At 37.8% G+C, this 18276-nt stretch overlaps 1 protein-coding gene across 6 annotated transcripts; it reads left to right on the forward strand.

Moving 5' to 3' along the window:
• The first annotated feature begins 434 nt into the window (after positions 1-434).
• Positions 435-17363, forward strand: LOC148871191 (uncharacterized). 6 transcript variants are annotated; one of them, XM_088972704.1, is made up of 16 exons: positions 435-635; positions 1268-1816; positions 2170-2407; positions 2770-3047; positions 4761-4931; positions 5147-5917; positions 6009-6097; positions 6726-6788; positions 6892-6980; positions 7094-7159; positions 8482-9165; positions 9419-9490; positions 9679-9749; positions 10395-10452; positions 15630-15897; positions 16249-17363. In XM_088972704.1, exons 2-16 carry the CDS (start codon positions 1404-1406, stop codon positions 16986-16988), a joined length of 4071 nt encoding a protein of 1356 aa, XP_088828830.1. In that variant the 5' UTR covers positions 435-635; positions 1268-1403; the 3' UTR covers positions 16989-17363. The 6 variants fall into 6 exon arrangements, with proteins under 6 accessions (XP_088828830.1, XP_088828832.1, XP_088828834.1 ...); XM_088972706.1 differs by having other exon boundaries at positions 16255-17363; XM_088972708.1 differs by having other exon boundaries at positions 489-635; positions 2770-3017.
• Positions 17364-18276: the final 913 nt, after the last annotated feature.

Here is an 18276-nt window from a genome sequence, read left to right on the forward strand (position 1 = left end):
AGATTATAATTTCAAAAGATGCAAAATTGATTGTATCGCGCATTCAGATTTACAGGGCTACAAATTAATCATGATTACGGGAAACGCAATCAAATCCAACGTTTTAATTTACCACTGCAGAAGGCTAGAAGTGCAGATGGAAGAGACCTAGAGATTAGTAATAAAAGGAAATTGTGAGGGGTTGTTTAAAATTATAAGAAAAGATTCATGGCGTCGCGCTACCGCCATTTGCTGTATCTCTTCTTTACATAATGACATGAATTATAGTCAACGCCAGTCAACGCTCTTATGTCAAGACTGGAGAAGATCGAAGATAATTACTGATTAGAGGAGGAAGGAGATGGAGAACTGGAATAGACAAGGCCTCAATTCTAAGGAAATGACGGAAAGAACCTTTTTAATTATAAAATGATCCCTGCTTCATATTCTTCTTCGCTTTTTAGTCCTTTCTTCATTTGAGACATTTTTACGACCGACCCTTTAATAGCGGAAATCTCCTCGACGTCGGCCGTAGAAGAAAGAGAAAAGAAGCTCGATTTTTATTTCCTTCTTCTTCCTTTCTTCTTCGTCAGCTTTGTCCCTCTTTCTGCAGAAAATTTATCCTTCGATCTGATCTCATCTGGTCGTTGACGTGGGTACGTTTCGATCCACTCGAACTCCTCGTTGTTGAATTAGGCTCCAATTTGAGCTCGTCCGATGCTTTGGCGGGGTTTCTTTCTAAAATCCCTAGATTTTCGATCAGATTAGGGTTTCGGAACTGATTGTTCCGTCATGTGTTTTTCTTTCAAGTGAAAGTTTTGTAGTTGTACGGTTAGGTGAACCGCTTAATTCGGTTTTGGTTGGGGTTTGATTGTTCTCTTACAAGTTTGGTTGCTTCAGTCCGAATTTATTCTGAATTATGTTGAAATTGATATCATTTTCTCTGTTTTCGTTCATACATTTATTTCAGTTCTCGTATTTTGCTTCTTACACTGTTACCGGGCTTTTCTCTTTCGTGTTTGCAATTTAATTTCATGTCCACGTCAAGCTCATCTGGGTGTAGTTGTCAGTCTTGTCGATGCTCTCGTAACTAATATTCTTTGTTGTGCGTTTGGAAGTCTCCGCCTTCGTTCTTTTTTTCTTATTTCTTTAAATTCTACCACATTTCCAGAAATTTAGTTATCAGTGTCTTCACAAGGATCGAGTCTTAGGAATCAGTTCAAATGAGCTCATGAATTTTGGTTTCCAGTTCAAGTACATTTTGTAATATTGCCTTATTGCTTCGCAGGTTTAATTTGATCATCTTCTCCATAGGGTTCTATGGCAGGATTAGCGGGCCAGAGTATGGTTCTTGAACTACTTGGATGGGTTGTCAAGTAGGGAGTCGAATTTCTGGTATAAGCCGTAACAGTTGATTCTGAGTAATGGCAGGAAGTACTAGATTTGAGTTGGCTTCAGGTAGTCCAGAGGGATCGGCTTTTGCTGGCACCTATCCAAATGGCCAAAGGGGAAACTACAGTGCTAGTTTGGATAGGTCAAGGAGCTTCCGGGAGGGTATGGAGAACCGGATGCTAAGTTCTGGCTCTGGTTCATCCAGAGGGACTACCGCGTTGTCAGCAAATTTGCAGACTTTGTTCCAGTGTCTGACAATGGAGCCAATTACGTTGGGTAACAAGAAAGCCTTCGAAGATTTAAGGAAGTCTCTTTGTGTTTCTCTTGGAGGTACCTCCGACGAGCAACTTCTTGGATCTTCCATCTCCAAGCCTTTTTCTCTAGCATTTATAGGGTCCCTAAAACATTTTAAAGCAACTGCACAGGATGTCTATAGAAAGGCCAGGTAACTTTCCTTTTTTCATATAATCACAACTATGCACATTATATTTCTTCTCAACTTAATCACGACCCTTGTATATACATGAAAAACCATGCTTCTCTAGCTTGTACCTTCTATCCTGGTTAGACATGGTATTTGAAACTGTTTCTTATGTCACTTGAGTTCCTTTGTATCTTTCGTTCCCATAAATACCACGGATGCCCATAATAACATTATTGTATTATCAGACCCTAGGCATATAGAAGACTTGTTTAGGGATGAGTTGGGATGTAGTTAGTTATGGCCACTTGTAACTGGAGCATTCATGTGACCTTGAGTAGTAGTTTCCAACTGAAGATGTAATATCTTTTTATCAGGGATAGGGCGAAAACCTTGAGTGAATCCTTAAGCAAATTGGACGAGTATTGTGAAGTCCTTGATTCCAGGAAGCAGCGGAGGAGTGAACTCTTATCAAATGAAAGGTCAAGTGGGACAAATTTGTTGAAGATGGGTAGTCAGACACATCAAAACCGTCCAGACCTTGTAGGTCAACGGCTGGAGGAGAGGACTAAGAATGTTGTTCCAAATAAGCGTGTTCGCACATCGGTGGCTGAAGTACGGGTTTGTATTTGAAAAAAAAGTTCAGAGGTGTAATCTTTGGTTGCACCTTATCTGAAAACTTTGTCTACTGCCTTCTGAAGCTAACTTTACTTGCTTAGGATGATTTTGCATGTTTAAATGGAATTATCTATCATGTACGTAAATCTTCCTCATGATCTCCCTCAGTTTGAAAGTCCAAAATCTAAAATTGAGCTTTTGCTACATATAAAAAAATTGAGCTATGTATCTTGCACATACTTTAGGCATATGCTTCTTGCACATAGAAGTTGTCACCGGACATTTAAATGTTCTTTTTCAATCCTTAGTTTTTTGTTGATTATTCTGAGACATACTTCATTGATTTTGTTTCAATTCAGGCTGAAGGTCGGACTACTAACCTCTCAAGGCCACCTGTTGTCACGGAAAAGGATAGAGATATGCTTAGGGCTGGTAATGGGAGTTCTGTTAAGGTTGAAGAAAAGATCCGTGGACTCCCTGCTGGAGGGGAGGGGTGGGACAAAAAAATGAAAAGGAAACGATCTGTAGGCACAGTGGTCACAAGAGCTATGGATGGAGAACGTGAAATTAAAAGAGCAATGCATCAAAAGCTTGCAAATGATTCTAGGTCACGAGCTTGTGATATCCATGGCCTTCGGTAACCTTTTTTTGTTATATTTGATATTATATGATTCCTTACTGTTTGCCAAATAGTTGGATCAAGACATCTCTACCATATGCCAGAATTTGTCTATTTCTAGTTTTCTTCGTGAAGTTGCTTGCTGTTTCATTATTTCATAAACTGCACTTTTTCTGTTATCATAGGAAGTTCAAAAGTTAGGTTTGAAAACAAATTCCATATAAAATTTAAAGCTTGATGTAAATGAACTATGATTGCAAATTTACTTTCATGTAGGATTGTTGGACATGTAAATTTATAAATTGTCTCTTTATCTTGACCATTTGACCTTTTCCTGCTATTGTGAGGACATTGAAATGAAATATAGAAATTTCTGCACATATTTTTGGTTTGTCATTTTCTCCTCTACCCAGACCTTATTTTCTGGTAAATGACTGATTATACCAAAAGCACAAAAAAGGGGGGGGGGGGGAAGTGACTGGGTAAGGTAGTAATTCACACATATTGGATTGGAATAAATCCAAACATCTGTCAACTAGATTAATTCTTCACCAAGATAAGGTCTTTGTGCTTTAGGAGACCTGGAGCAATGATACCACTTGACCAGCACCAAAACTACCCTCAAGCATTGCATCCTCTAAATCACAGACCACTAAAAACTTCTAGACGTTTTCTTGTTCTTCAAAATCTTCTTGCTTGGTTTAATCCCAAAGAGTCCCCCTTTTAGTCTAGCAAAAGCCTTTGAAACCAACGCTAGGGCCTGATCCGTATCCTTAGTTGAGAAAAAATCAGCCCAACTCCTTTGGTTGCTTACTCTCAGAACTTACCCCCATGTTAAACTCAGAGAAATAGAAGGGATCAAAGTAGCCTACCTCCGAAGCACACTTTTACTCCAACATAATACGCCTGTGGGAGATGCAAACAACAAACTCTTTCTCTGACTCCAAGAGCAAAAAAGTGCTTTCCTTACCTTTTCCTGAACGAGGCGAAGTGGAGATAACTCCCAGATGATACTATGGTTTTTTTCGATGCTCCAGGCAAGTCATTTGAGGGCTACTTTAAAATGTTTTGAGATGTTTGCAGGTCTGAAATTAATTTAAATAAGAGTGTGATGATCCAGGTAGGGGATATTTCCCAATCATTGCTTGAGGACTCTGTGGTGACTTTGGGATGCCTAGTGGGTGAGTTCTCTTAAACATATTTGGGTCTTTTAATTGGTGCAAAAGCAGCTGCACCATCCATGTGGCAACTGCTGTTGGACAGAATAGATTAAAAGTTGGCAGGTTGGAAGGGGAAGTATTTATCTCTTGTTGGTAGAATTACACATATTATTCCCTTTTAACTGTTGGTAAAATGGTTACTGGATTCTGGAATTTGCTGTGAGCTAATACTTTTGTCATTCTGGTTCTTGATATTCCAAATATATATTTCCCCTCTATCTGTTGGTGAAATGGTTACTGGATTCTCGAATTTTCTGTTCATGAAATTGTTGGTTTGGTTGATGATGAAGCTTCTCTTTTATCAACCAGACTACAGTAATGCTATGGATACTCATTCTACTTATACTTGCTTTTGTGCTTGGTTTTCATCTGATATACATTTACTTTCTCTTGAAGGTTTAGTTATTTTGCTTCCTTGTTCTCTTGGTACATCTGTATTGAATGATAACTTGAATCTCCTATATGCATTTTTCCCGTCCGAGAAGTGAAATATGAGTTCTGCTATTTACAGATCTGGACCCTCTAATGGGATTAGTGGAATCAACAAGTTCGATGGTACATCCCAGTCTACTAGTTCAAATACACACACAATACCCAAGACTGATACGGAAAATGTCTCCCTTCCAAGGGACCGTGCGACTGGATTGGATAAGGAGAGAAGTGTAGCAAGGGGAAATAACAAGTATGCATTCCACAGTTATATTTATGTTACTTTGCTGTTCTGCAGTAGAGATGAAGAACTACTCTATTCACAAACTAGAAGTGACTGCTGTTGGAATTCTGGAGCATTATTGAGTTTTCATTACATTTCTTGAACCACTCGACATCCAATGTTCTGTTGACCTTTTCATTTTATGGTAGAAAGGTTTTTGATACACTTGTGAACTTGTCATCCAGGTTAAATATTCGTGATGAAACTCAGATGGGCAGCTCCAGTCCAGTTACAAAAGGAAAGGCTTCTAGAGCACCAAGAAATGGTTCTGTTGCAGTGCAAAACTCATCTCCTACCTTCCACCGCGTGCCTGGAGCTCATGATGGGTGGGAACAATCTCAAAACCTGAATAAAATCCAGTCCATGAATGGGACAATCAATCGCAAACGTCCCATGCCTGCTGGATCATCTTCACCCCCCATGGCCCAATGGGTTGGTCAGAGGCCACATAAAATCTCACGAACAAGAAGGGCAAATCTTGTTTCTCCTGTTTCAAACCCTGATGATACTCAGATATTATCTGATGGCTTTCCAACTTCGGATATTGGTAGTAGATTAACATCTAATGAGACTAATGGATCTGTACTTGTGAGGAGTATGTCCAACAATACACAACAATTAAAGATGAAACTTGAGAATGTTCCTTCTCCAGCAAGATTGTCTGAAAGTGAAGAATATGGAGCGGGTGAAAACAAAATGAGGGACAAAGGGGTAGATAATGGAAACATAGAGGACAGAGGCATGAATGCAGTTAAAGTTGGAACCTTCATGTTGCAGAAGAAGAATAAAACGCTTATTAAGGAAGAAATTGGAGATGGTGTCCGGAGACAAGGAAGGAGTGGAAGGGGTTCATCCTTGTCAAGAGCATGTGTTCCTCCAATTAGAGAAAAACTGGAGAATGCAGCCACAGCAAAGCCCCTGCGAAGCACAAAGCCTGGTTCTGACAAGAATGAAAGGTGTTGAATATATATATATTTTCCAGTTTCATGGTTGTTTGTTTTTGATGTAGTTCTCATTATTGGTTTATCACAAATTTGTCTGATTCAGTAAATCAGGTCGTCCTCCTTCAAAAAAACTATCAGATCGCAAGGCTTTTGCTCGTCCTGGACATACCAGTGGTTCCTCAGATATCACAGGTGCTAATTAGAGCTATTCATTTAATGCATTTTCTGTTACTGATAAGGCTTTCATGTGTGTCAATAATTGGCATACATGCCTTAGATACTACTGATTACAAAACCTCAGATGCTTCTAAAAATATTAAAATACTGCACTTTCCAGTGAGATTTTTGAAGAAGGGTGAGTTCTAACTCTTTTTGAGAGATTGTATATCTGGAAAATTTATACTTTTTTATTGGAAAATCTTGACCTCTGCACAAAAGTTTGCTGTTTCTATTTTATATTCAATAGAATTAAACTCAGTTTTCCTATTTTCAGTCAGTTGTCTCCTTAGTGGACCTTTTTCTTCCTTTCTTTTATGTCGGATCCTCAGTGAGCTGTCAGTAGAGTCAGATTCATTTTGTTCAATGGAAGGGATATTGATCAATACAAAATTGTTTGCAGCATTCAGTTAATTGAGGGATTGCTTACTGAGCTTTTTTTTAATACTGATACTTTTTGTACTTATTTATTTTTCTTAATTTCACACTTGGATTTCAAGAAAAAGACCATGAAAAAGTGAAAGAAATGAAATCTCCAAAGAAGTAGTGTAACTTAATATTTTTGATGATGAAATTTGACATCATAGTTTATGTCATACTACAGGTGAATCGGATGATGACCATGAAGAACTTTTAGAAGCTGCTAATTCTGCTCGTAATGCCAGCTGTATGCATCTGGCCTAAATTTCTTTTGCTTTCATGACTAAGGCATCTTTTCCTTTTGTTTATGAGGTGTCATCAGTATGCTTTTATTTCTTAATGTACTACAGATATTGCCTGTTCTAGTTCATTCTGGAAGAAAATGGAACCGCTTTTTGCTTCTGTCAGTGCAGAGAACTTGGCCTACTTGAGGAAACAGGTAAAATGGATCCACATTATTATTTACCTAGTTCTTTTGGTCAATTTTTTCCCCATTTTGACTTAGTGATTCTCACAATCTCAATTTCCTTGTATCCATTTTTGGGTGGTCAGCTAACTTTTGCAGAGCAGCTTGATGAAAGTCTGTTTCACATGTTTTGTTCTGACTCTGATGTTCTGGTATTGTCTCTTGACAACTTTTTTCAGAATTTCAATGATAAAAAATGGCATTTATTGGACTGTTCATGCTGCCTTTTTTATTGATAATGAAGCATATGATAGTGAGTGTACAAATTATCCATCCTGATTCACAAGGAGGATAAATAACGGGATATGAAAAGCCCAATATAAATCCAGATGCTTGTGCCACTGTACAAATACAAATAGGCCTATATAAAAAGTGTATTTGAGAACATATACCAGTTATGGTCTATGTTAGTTAGTTTGCCTTCCATTTGATAAGTTAGGGCTGCAAATGTATTGAATTTAATCTGATTTGAATCCAATTTGTTTAAGTTGGATTCAGATATCTGTTTAGCTATAGTTGGATCAAATTGGATCTGAAAATACGAAGACTGAATTCAGATATTGGTTGATCTGATCCTATTATGGTATGCATATGCAAAATATTATTTTTTACTATTAAAGTTTTTAGAATTAAATGATAATTGGGATTAGATATACTTATTTTTTTCTGTTTAATATATATTTTTGTTTGTATTTAACATTACAAATATATGCTAATTTTACATAGATTTATTAATATTTTAGTTGAATTGGATTTAAATTGGATATCTCCATATGTGAACGAATTGAATTCGAATATGTGTTTTACATATCTGTCCGATAATGGATCGGAATTGGATATTTCGGACTCTTATTGGATTGGATTCACATATACCCCAACACAAATTCGATCCGTTCCATTTGCAGCCCTATAAGAGGGTGGGATGATTAGGTGAAGAAGAATTTTTTGATGTGGATGCTTTGGTAGGGGGCCTCCCTCAAAAGGTGAAAATCCACCAAGGGCCTCCAAGTGCTTTTCTCATCCATTCTATAACAAGCTGTTTATCACCCTCTGTTGGTCAACTCAATAAAGCCTCATCCTTACCATGTGGTGTCAGCTACTGACCCTCTACAATCATCCTCTTGAATCCCAATGACAAGGAGGGCCTAATGCGAGTGGGAGATCCAGCATTTCTGCAATTCGACTTATATTCTGTTTCTTTTTCACCTTGCTTATCTTCAGATGGAGTTAAGACTTCAATACATGGAAATTGTTTATCTTTTTGTTAACCTCGTCCTTCATGGTTCATTATTTTACATTGATCTCTAACCAAATAAAAGTAGAAACCAAGGAAACTGTTTACTCTGTTTTGATGTTATAGCCAAACCCATATAGTTGGGACAAGGCTTAGATAATGATGATGATATGATTCCATACATGTGATGTGACCTATGGGTCTCCTTCTAGCAGTTCTGAGGTTTTTCTGCTTTCTCAGGGTGAGCTTGTGCATGAAGAAAAGTCATTGTCTCAACCTCCTCTTTCTGGAGAAATTCAAGGTAGCCAGCTAAATGGAACCAGTTCCAATAAATCAGCCAGGACTGTAGATTTGGTTTATAAGTTACAGGACAGTGATACTTTAAATGGAAGGTTAGATACAGAAAGAAGGTTTGACATGGTTACTCCATTGTACCAAAGAGTTCTCTCAGCATTGATCGAAGAGGATGGACATGAAGAATTTGACCATGATAGTGAAAGGCAAAGTGTTTCTTTTCAATATGGTGAAGATTCTTCTTATGGTACATGTATGAATATTGACTTTGAACCTAAAGATGGGGACATGATAGAATCTGAAATTGAGTCTGAGTTGGATGTTAGGCCTGAAAAGCAATATTCATTGGACACATTTTCATGTGATGGGAGTACTGCTTCTAATAGCTTTAGAAGCCCAAACATCCAGAAACCTTTATATAGTGATGAACAGTGGCAGGGAGATGATGGTTTAGTACATTCAGAGGTTGGAGTTGCATCTGGCTGTGTTCGAACAAATTTAGATGGGTCCCAACATTCTCATACAGATACTTCTGGCATTTCTTCGTTTGAGTTCCAATATCAACATATGTCTCTGAATGACAGACTCTTGTTGGAGCTGCAGAGTATTGGCCTCTATGTGGAAATGGTGGTAAGTTCCATCACAAATAAGCAAAGTATTTGTTGAACATGATACTTACTATTTAATCAAAAAATGTTTTTGAAACCCTTTTATATTTTTTGTTTTTTTGTATTACTTTTGGAGACTCCTTGTGGAGGTTTTTGCCACAGGCAAACTTTAATTGTTAGACATTTTATAGTTTTATTGCATAGTGATACTATTTCTTTAATTAGAAAACTGTGGTTACTTTCAAATATCTAATTTAGATTCTTTGTTTTCCTAGCCTGATCTGGCAGAGGGAGAAGAAGAGATAAATAACAAGATCGTTAAACTTAAGAAGGGGCTTTACCGACAGGTTCTGTTGCACCACTGTCTCTCTTTTCTATAGTTTTTTTTTTTTCTTAACTATGTTGAATAGAAGAGGCTGTTCCTTAAGGTTTTCTTCTGTATGCAAATTGTTTGAGTTCCTTTTGAGTCAAATTCTCTGTGTATGTCTATTGAGAAACTTATTTTCCATGTTCAAAATTTTATTGATTTGGATAGGTAGGGAAAAAGAAAAGTCATTTGTCCAAAATAGACAAGGCTATTCAAGAAGAGAGAGAGATGGAAGAACGGTAGGATTCTCCACAATCTGGATATTTCTTTTTCTTCTTTTTTTTTTTTTTTCTGCTAGTCATTGTAGTGAATAGAAAGATGATTATATTGCAATGATGGAACACCTTGGCGATTCAAGAAATTGTATGGCAAGGGAATCAGTGTTACATGGACATGGACACGAGAGTCGGAATTCGATGTGTGTCCAAGAACCTGAACCTGACTTGGCAAGATGAGGAAACATTTACTCTTGAACACATTTATGGAGAAGCATATACTATTAAAATAATTCATATTTTGAATTCTAACATTATATACCTAAAAAAGTGTTGCCTTTGTTAGTAGGTGACATTTAATACAAAAAGTGGATTCATCGTGTAGATTAACTGTTCATTTATGCCAATAAGCTAGGGGATAAAAAGGAACTGTTATGTAGAAGTGCCATCGGACTGTCAGATTAAAATGTGTCTGACACAATCCGTCATCCATTAAGGAGGGTAAATGCAACACTGAGACAAATACATAACAGCACTAGGCTGGCCTTTCAAACATACGACAGTCTGAATGTTTCTCGTATTAATTTTTTTTGGACCTTATCGAATTTAACAGTTGCATCATACTTTAGACCTTTTGCCCTTAAATAATACACATTGTTTAATGTGCAGAAAACTTGAGGAACTTGCAGTTTACAAACTTACTGAGAGAGCTTATAAGAAGCAATTGGTAATTCTTATATTTGTATACTTATTTTTTCTGTTTTCATTGGTAGTGATTTAATTGATTGTATTACTGAAAAATTGTAAACCATATGTTGCCACCTATACCCAATATCTGAGCTGGGTCCCCTGGTCAAAATCTACTACACATTCTCTGAGCTGGGTCCCCTGGTCAATATCTGAGCTGGGTCCCCTAGTGTTCCAGTATCATATCCAATAAATATCAGATTAGATACCAGATACTGCATGGATACTTCTAGATGTATTCTATAGCATTAACAATTTAAAAATCATAAGGTGGTATGTTCAACAAATTATACTATAAAATATCTTTATATGTTAGACATTTAATTAAATATGGCAAGGTATACATCTTGAGATATGATATTTAGCTTCAAAAGCTAGATATAAACACATGATATATTACATGGGATACCTGTATCCGTATCCGTGTCCAGGAACTGTTTCCTGTATCTGTGTTTGTGACCATATCCATATTTGGGCATCATAGCGATTTAGGATGGAGTGGCATCCTACAAACTTCAGATCTGGACGTGGGATATGTAGGGGTGAAGAAGGGTTTCAGGTGATTTAGGATGAAGAATAAGGGTAGAAAAACAATTAGAAGCTTGCTGTCAACCAAAGAATAAGAAAAATATTTTTTTTATTGGAAATGGTAACTTTTATTCATTAAATCATAAGAATTACACACCAGACATTCCATTGCTGGAGTACTGATTCCATAAACAATTCCACTCTTACAATACAGCCCAAAGAAGATCACTCCTGTTTGATCCTTGTTTGGCTAATGCATCAGCCAGGCTATTGGCCGTTCTTCTAACCCATTTGGAATCTGCTTCAAGTTCCTCTGTTAGACTCCATACTTCTGTCATAGCTTGCCAGTGATTCCAGGTTTCCAAGTTTCCTGCTTTCATCCAGTCTATTACTATCCTTGAATCCCCTTACCACTTCAATCTGATGTAGTCCCATCTGTTTTTGCTAGTCTCAGTCCTTGTAGTAAAGCTAACACCTCAGCTGTTAACGAGTCACCCAGACCTATAGGCCCCAAAAAAAGAGCCAAGGTTTTTCCTTCCCCATCTCTAAAAACTCCCCCTACACTCGAATGCCCTGGTTACCAAGTGAGCTCCCATCGAAATTCATCTTTATTCTTTTTTGTGTACAAAACTGCCCAACTCTGTTGAATTGCTGAAATGGATCTTGAAGTATTTTCTACTGAACTCCATCCCCTAATTGTATCATCCACTAAGAACTCTTTAAACAAGTTAGCTGTCTTTACCCAATGTATTCTACCTTAATAGTAATGCAATCAATCAAATCCTCACTGGGTTCTCTTTTTCCTAGAAAAGTTCCCCTAATTGTATCATCCACTAAGAACTCCTTAAACAAGTTAACTGTTTTTACCCAATGTACTCTACCTTAATAGTGATGCAATCAATCAAATGCTCCCTGGAATTTCTTTTTCCTAGAAAAGTCCTATTATATCTTTTCTCCCACGCCGCCCATAAGACTGCAACTCTTCGTGGCTCTCCATAACATCCTTCCCCTTTTCTTTGGTTGCCTAAAGAAGCTTGCTTCAAAGAGGCTACATTTGGGGGGGGGGGGGAGGAATCCACCTGCAAACAAAGAGAGAAGAAAGCCATTCCCAAATAAATGAGACAAAGTGCAGCAGATTAATAGGTGCTCAGTAGTCTCACCGCAAGCAAAGCAAAGGAAACAGACATGAGGGGAGAGGCACTGATTTGACCTTCTTTTCTGAAGTACATTACAGGTTGGTTCATAGTTGCAGAGTTACTTTCCCTACCTTTATAGTCTAGCATACTGTTGCACCTCCAAATGTTGCATTTTTAATGTGGAGAGCAGTCCTAAACAAATACCTGATAGCAGATAATTTGGTGAAGAGTATGACAGTGAGCAGCACTTTGTGCATCGTGTGTAATGAAGGCACAGAAACTGTGAATCACTTGTTTCTGTACTGTAACTTGGCTAGGAGGCTGTGGGTCAGGATGTTGGGCCATTTTTAGACTGCAAGTATGTTTTCCAGCAATGTAGAGGCACTTACGGAGTTGGCAACTGAAAGTTCTTAGTAGAAAAGGGAAGGTCATATAGGGAGCAATTCCACTAGTGTTAATGTTGACCATCTGGACTGAAAGGAATGTCGGATATTTGACAATATATATATTTTTGTGATAAAAAAGGTAGAATTTATTATTATATTTCAGATTAGAAGTTACATAACTGTGGGAATATTTTTTTTTGAGAAAATTTAACTGAACTGTGGGAATATTACCTCCCTCAAGAGTACATCAATGTGTAGATATTACCCATTCCCAAGGTGCAAAAGATTACATTTTAGCCCAAAGCATCTGTTGCCTATTTATCCCTTGTTTAGATAATATGTCTGCCATCTCATTTTCTGTTCTTCTCACCCACTTAAAAGTAACACTTAACTCCCTTGTTAAGCATTCAATTTCCCTAATGGTGTGTCTGTAAATCCATGGGCTTGACTGAGGAAATTTGTCCAAAGAAATAACCACCTGGGAGTGAGTTCCCTTCCATTTCCAACAGCTGGAATCCAAACTTCTTTGAAAACTTTAAGCCATGAAGTAAAACAATAATTCTGCTAGACTGCTATCAATGAGTCACCTTGCTCCAAGGGCCTGAATACAATGCTAGTACCTTCTGAGTCTCGAAAAACACTGCCTAATCCAGCCCGCCCTTCATTTCCCAGAAAGATTCCATCAAGGTTACATTTTACAATGTTTCTGGTGGTCTCCAATCCATGGTTTTTCTTTCCTTTTCTTGAGTCGATTATGCCACTTCTCTCTTGTTTTTTGTTTTAATATAATACTTCACCTTTTTAAACATAAAAAAAAAGAAAAACTCTCTACACTCATAATAGTGTACCAGTTATAGACAAAATCTTTCCACTCAATGACCTTGGAATCACTAAGAGCAAGTGCTTAATTCGTGAGAAAACTGATAACATCAGTGCAGATGCACTAAAGGCTTCCCAGTTCTCTCAAATGTCTTACTATTTCTTTCTTTCCAAATTGCCCTAGAAATAGTAAATGGAATCAATGCCCTAAGCAATGAGTCTCTGCCACTCATAGAACAACCTGGCCGCAAAGAGGTAACTTCACACTGGAACTACAACAAAGTTCTTGGACAGGAACAAATGGTTCACTGACTCTGTTGATTAACAAGTACTACAGGTATTCTGTAGCTTCATTCTTCCCATGATGGTTCGAGTGGTAAGTAGAAAGCACTTTGTGTAGAGAACCAGCCACATGAAAGCCTCAAACCTGAGGGTTACCCTTGATGCAGTAGGGCTGGAACAAACTAACACAAGACAGAAAGAGAGAGGAAGAGAGAGTAGAAAGGGTAGAGAAAGAGAAAAGAGAGAGAAATCCCAAGGAATCACTCCAAGGGGTCCTAGAATCACTCTAGGGTTTGTAGGAATCACTCCATACAGCAAGAGAGCTCTTAAGAAATCTTCATTCATTCATTAGCCTCAAAAGGAAGAGAATACATCTATTTATAGAGTGACTTGTGTGGCCCGGAGCACTGTTCACAATAATTACAAAAAGTGTCATTCTTTGTCTTGCGCAGCAAGAAACACAATAACTTTCTATCTACTAATGCAAATAAACTGAAAATTGAAAGACAAGCACTACTAAGCTATAGGAACAAGATGCTATAGCCCAAGTCCACATTGGGCTGGTCAAAATGACGAAAATACCCCTGACCAGATCAGTTCAAGTCCCAAGAGTCTTCTCCATGCCAAATCAGAACCTGTTTGTTGGCCTTCTTCTTACGAGAATAGGCCTTATAATGCATAGACCGATCTCCATCAACCCTCCTACCCTAAAGGTCCTTGAACTTGTATAACTGTTAGCTGTGATGTTTCTTAGTTGAGGTTAAGTTACCTGGACCATGGTTACTCCTGTAGAAAGAAGGGGATGTCCAGGGGGTGGGGGAGGGATGAAGTGGTGTCTAGTGTATGTTTTGGGTGGGAAGTGGGCCTAGTTTGTTTCAGTGGAATTAGAGCAATATTTGACTCTTTAAGAACTCTGTTGATCCTCTATCCCGAATGGCTTCAGAGGGATCTGCTACTTCTGCTTAGGGTGTAGGGACCAAGGTGACATTTTTCTTGATTCATGCTTTGCTACATTTCATTTGTATTTTTTCTATATCTGATTATTCTCACAAATCAATTATTTTGTATCTTTGTATAGGGGAGACTCCTCCTATAGGCTTGTATTCTTATGATTCTACCTATACATGAAATTAGTATAACCTAGACTTGCAGATTTTATAAGAGAGGAGGTAAGTGATGCTTCTTTGAGAACCCGAGGTTGGATTATACTTAAGAAACCTTGTGAGGTATATCTAAAATGGTAAAAAAAATGCAACTGAGGTTTCTGCAAAGTTGTCTTTTCTTGCCAATTGTGTAGAAGTATCTATAGATAAAACAAAAACTATCTTTTATAAAAGGCTTACCATATGTGTACAGGAAAGTTTAACCTCCAGTTTTACATGTGGAACTTTTGTGCATCCCTCTTGTCTTGCACATTCGTTGTTCTAATGACCAATGTTTTAAAAGGCATGGGAGGCATATGCTTGGAGGTGCACCTCCAGGTGAGGCACCCCCAAAAGGACCTGAAGTGCATGCCAGAGGGCGTTGATCCCACATGAGGAACATGCCTAAAACACCTTTTGCATGAGGCGTGCTAGAGGCATATGCTTCATGTGCCTCATGCATGTCTCATGCAAAAAGAAAGGAAAGGTAGGGAAGGAAAAAGAAGAAACAGAAAACAAGACAGTTTTCATAAAAAAAGTAACAAGATAAGATCCCCTTTCCTCTTCTTGAGGAGGCTTACACCTCTTGTGTTCTGAACTCAACCTCATGCCTCCAATTAGTTGAATGCTTTGCGTCACACCTCCACGTTTTAAAACATTGCTAATGACCATTATAACGTGGTTTTGTTCAACATTTAGAAATGATATTTTTTTGACTGTGTTTCAATTTTGGATTTGAAAAACGTATGAAGGTATAATGTGGATAAGCTATTCTAATTGTTGAGCTATTATGTGTTTTAGAGAATTTGAATTACTATTGTTTTCATTTTAGACCATGAAATGCATCTTTACCATCCTTGACAGGCCTGCCGAGGAAATCATGCTTCCAAGCATGGGGTCAGTAAGATCTCAAAGCAAGCTGCTTTGGGTTTTGCCCAGCGAACTCTTTCTAGATGTCACAATTTTGAGGATACAGGAAGAAGTTGCTTTAGTGAACCTGCATTTCGGGACGTTTTGTTTTCTCTACCTTTGTATGGAAGCAATACAAAATTTGCATATGCTGTTGGCTCTGGGGTGGCTACAAATACATATACTGAAGCTCAAAGCTGTCAACCAGAGCTTAGATCATCAGGTATGCTAATTTAAGTGCTTGTTTTTTTGATATAATGCCAATGAATGTCTTCATATCATAATTTATGATGTTCTGTTAAAACAAATGCTCTGCTGAGGGGTAATTAGTTATTGTGGAACAGTTCACCTCTGCATGTCATGAAATACTAGAGAAAATATAGATATTTGATCAGGTTTTATTTTGAAAGTTAAAGCATTTCTCTCTATTCTTTACTCTGTTGGCCCCTGTTCCATATAGTTTCCTGATACGAAAAAGTGCTTCATAAGAGTTTTAGGGAAAAAAATGATTCATAAAAATCTGCTTTTTCTCAGTTCAACTGCATTTTATTTATATATGGGTTTTTATCTGCAGCTACAGGTTCCTTTTCCAGTGGGGTTGATCAACATGGTCATCATAATGATAAGTTTGACAAGGGATTATCAGATGTATTTCAAACTCCTACTTACTCATCTGACCATGCTTTTGGAAAGCATGACCCGATAACAAACCGTGGGAAGAGGAAAGAAGTGCTGCTTGATGATGTTGTTGGCTCTGCTGGATCAAGAGGCACACCGGCTCTTGGGAACACCATTTTGGGTGGAACTAAAGGGAAGAGAAGTGAGAGAGAGAGGGATCAGAACAAAGATATATTAACAAGAACTTCTGTAGCAAAAGCTGGCCGTCCATCATTGCAAAGTTTTAGGGGCGAACGCAAAACAAAGACAAAGCCAAAGCAAAAAACAGCTCACTTATCAAATTCCGGAAATGGACTCCTTGGCAGGCTTACAGAAACAACACATCCTACATATACTTCAGTGCGTGGATCCAGTGAAAAGGTCACAAACAGTACCAGTAAAATGAGTGAAGTGGGTTTGCCCCCTGGTAATGTTCCTCAGGATTTGTCTAAGGATATTGAGGAGCCCATTGACTTTTCAAACTTGCAGTTACATGAGTTAGACTCCATAGAAGAACTAGGTGCATCTAATGACCTTGGTGGGCATCAAGATCTCAGTTCTTGGTTGAACTTTGATGAAGATGGTTTGCAAGACCATGATTCAATGGGACTTGAAATACCTATGGATGACCTTTCTGAGTTAAACATGCTCATCTGAAGGAAGCACCTTGTACATCTGTCATAGTCAACAGTTATGGAAGAATGCTAAAGCTGTTGTGGAGATACAACTAACTACATATATATGCCATACAAATGGGAACTTGTAATTATGGTAGTCCATTCTTTTGTATACTTCTTTCAAGAGGTGGTTGACAAGAGTCCTTATTGTTTATGTGATCTCATTAACTCCTTGTATCAAATGAATGTCTTTTCTAAGAGCCTTTGAAATTTGTTTTGTTTAGGAGTTAGTATTTTTGAGCTTTTGTTTACCTCCTCACTTGATGTATCCTGGCCATGTCTGGGATCTTAGTGTGGATGCAAATTGTACATTAATTCCATTTATCAAAGAATTTCGAAGCCCTCATATGTAGCACATTTCTGATATACTTACGAATATGGAATGTTCTGAGATGTAGTTCACAGATAAGCTAGTTGTTATACATTACTGTTAATTGGTGTACCTATGATATGAAAAGGTCCTATTAGCTGTCTTGTTCCTACATGTGTATTTTGAAGCCCCAAACAATAACTTGTGGGGCTTGTTCTTGATTGGGCACTGTACAGCTCCTTGTTTTGCTTTTTGCTTTTTGCTTAATAATAATAATAATAGTAACTTTTTGATCATACAGCTTGCTTGTCCCTCCATTTGATATGCTAATATTACTGTAAGCTAAAGGTATCTCTCTTCAACAGATGTAGCCAACTTAATCTGGAATTTGCCATGGGACTGGGCTTTTTGCTCAATTTCTGCTGAGACTTTAGCAGTTGGATGTGTGCAGTTCAAGATGTTGGCTAGTAACTTTTTGATCATACAGCTTGATTTAGAAGAGATAAGCCTACAACTGAGATGGACCTCGTCTTTAGTTTGTAGATTTGTAGTGAAACTAGGTTTTTGACTATAGGGATCAAGAAGGCTCTTTCTATTACTCCAGTCAGTTGTACTATTTTGATAATCTTACCTATAGTGAATTTGAGCTGTTTTATGTTAATGGGAGCAGGGGACTTGCAGAGTTTCATATTTTTATACTCAACGATGTTGATATGTTTTTCCTTTGCGTAGTTTCTTTGTTGTCATGATTGTCTACAGTTGCATCCTGTTTTCTTTTCCTAGCAGCCAGCTAATTTATTTCCTTTTCATGGATGACATGCTTTTTGAATGATTAGCGTGTATATGCAAGAGATGCCATCTTTCTTTCTGAAGTGACAATGGATCTGATTTTGACCATACATCTCTTGTTGAAAGTGGACATACTTCATCTGTTTTGCATGGGTGCTGTATTAAGTTT

This window comes from Nelumbo lutea, chromosome 2, assembly GCF_056320005.1.
Source record: "Nelumbo lutea isolate HS-2025 chromosome 2, American lotus-T2T, whole genome shotgun sequence".
Taxonomy (NCBI): domain Eukaryota; kingdom Viridiplantae; phylum Streptophyta; class Magnoliopsida; order Proteales; family Nelumbonaceae; genus Nelumbo; species Nelumbo lutea.

Coding starts and splice junctions, on each gene's coding strand:
- LOC148871191 (XM_088972703.1), top strand. CDS start 1,404: ATGGCAGGAAGTACTAGATTTGAGTTGGCTTCAGGTAGTCCAGAGGGA. Junction 6,981..7,093: donor TGGCCTACTTGAGGAAACAG/GTAAAATGGATC, acceptor TTGGGTGGTCAG/CTAACTTTTGCAGAGCAGCT. Junction 7,160..8,481: donor GTTCTGACTCTGATGTTCTG/GTATTGTCTCTT, acceptor CTGCTTTCTCAG/GGTGAGCTTGTGCATGAAGA.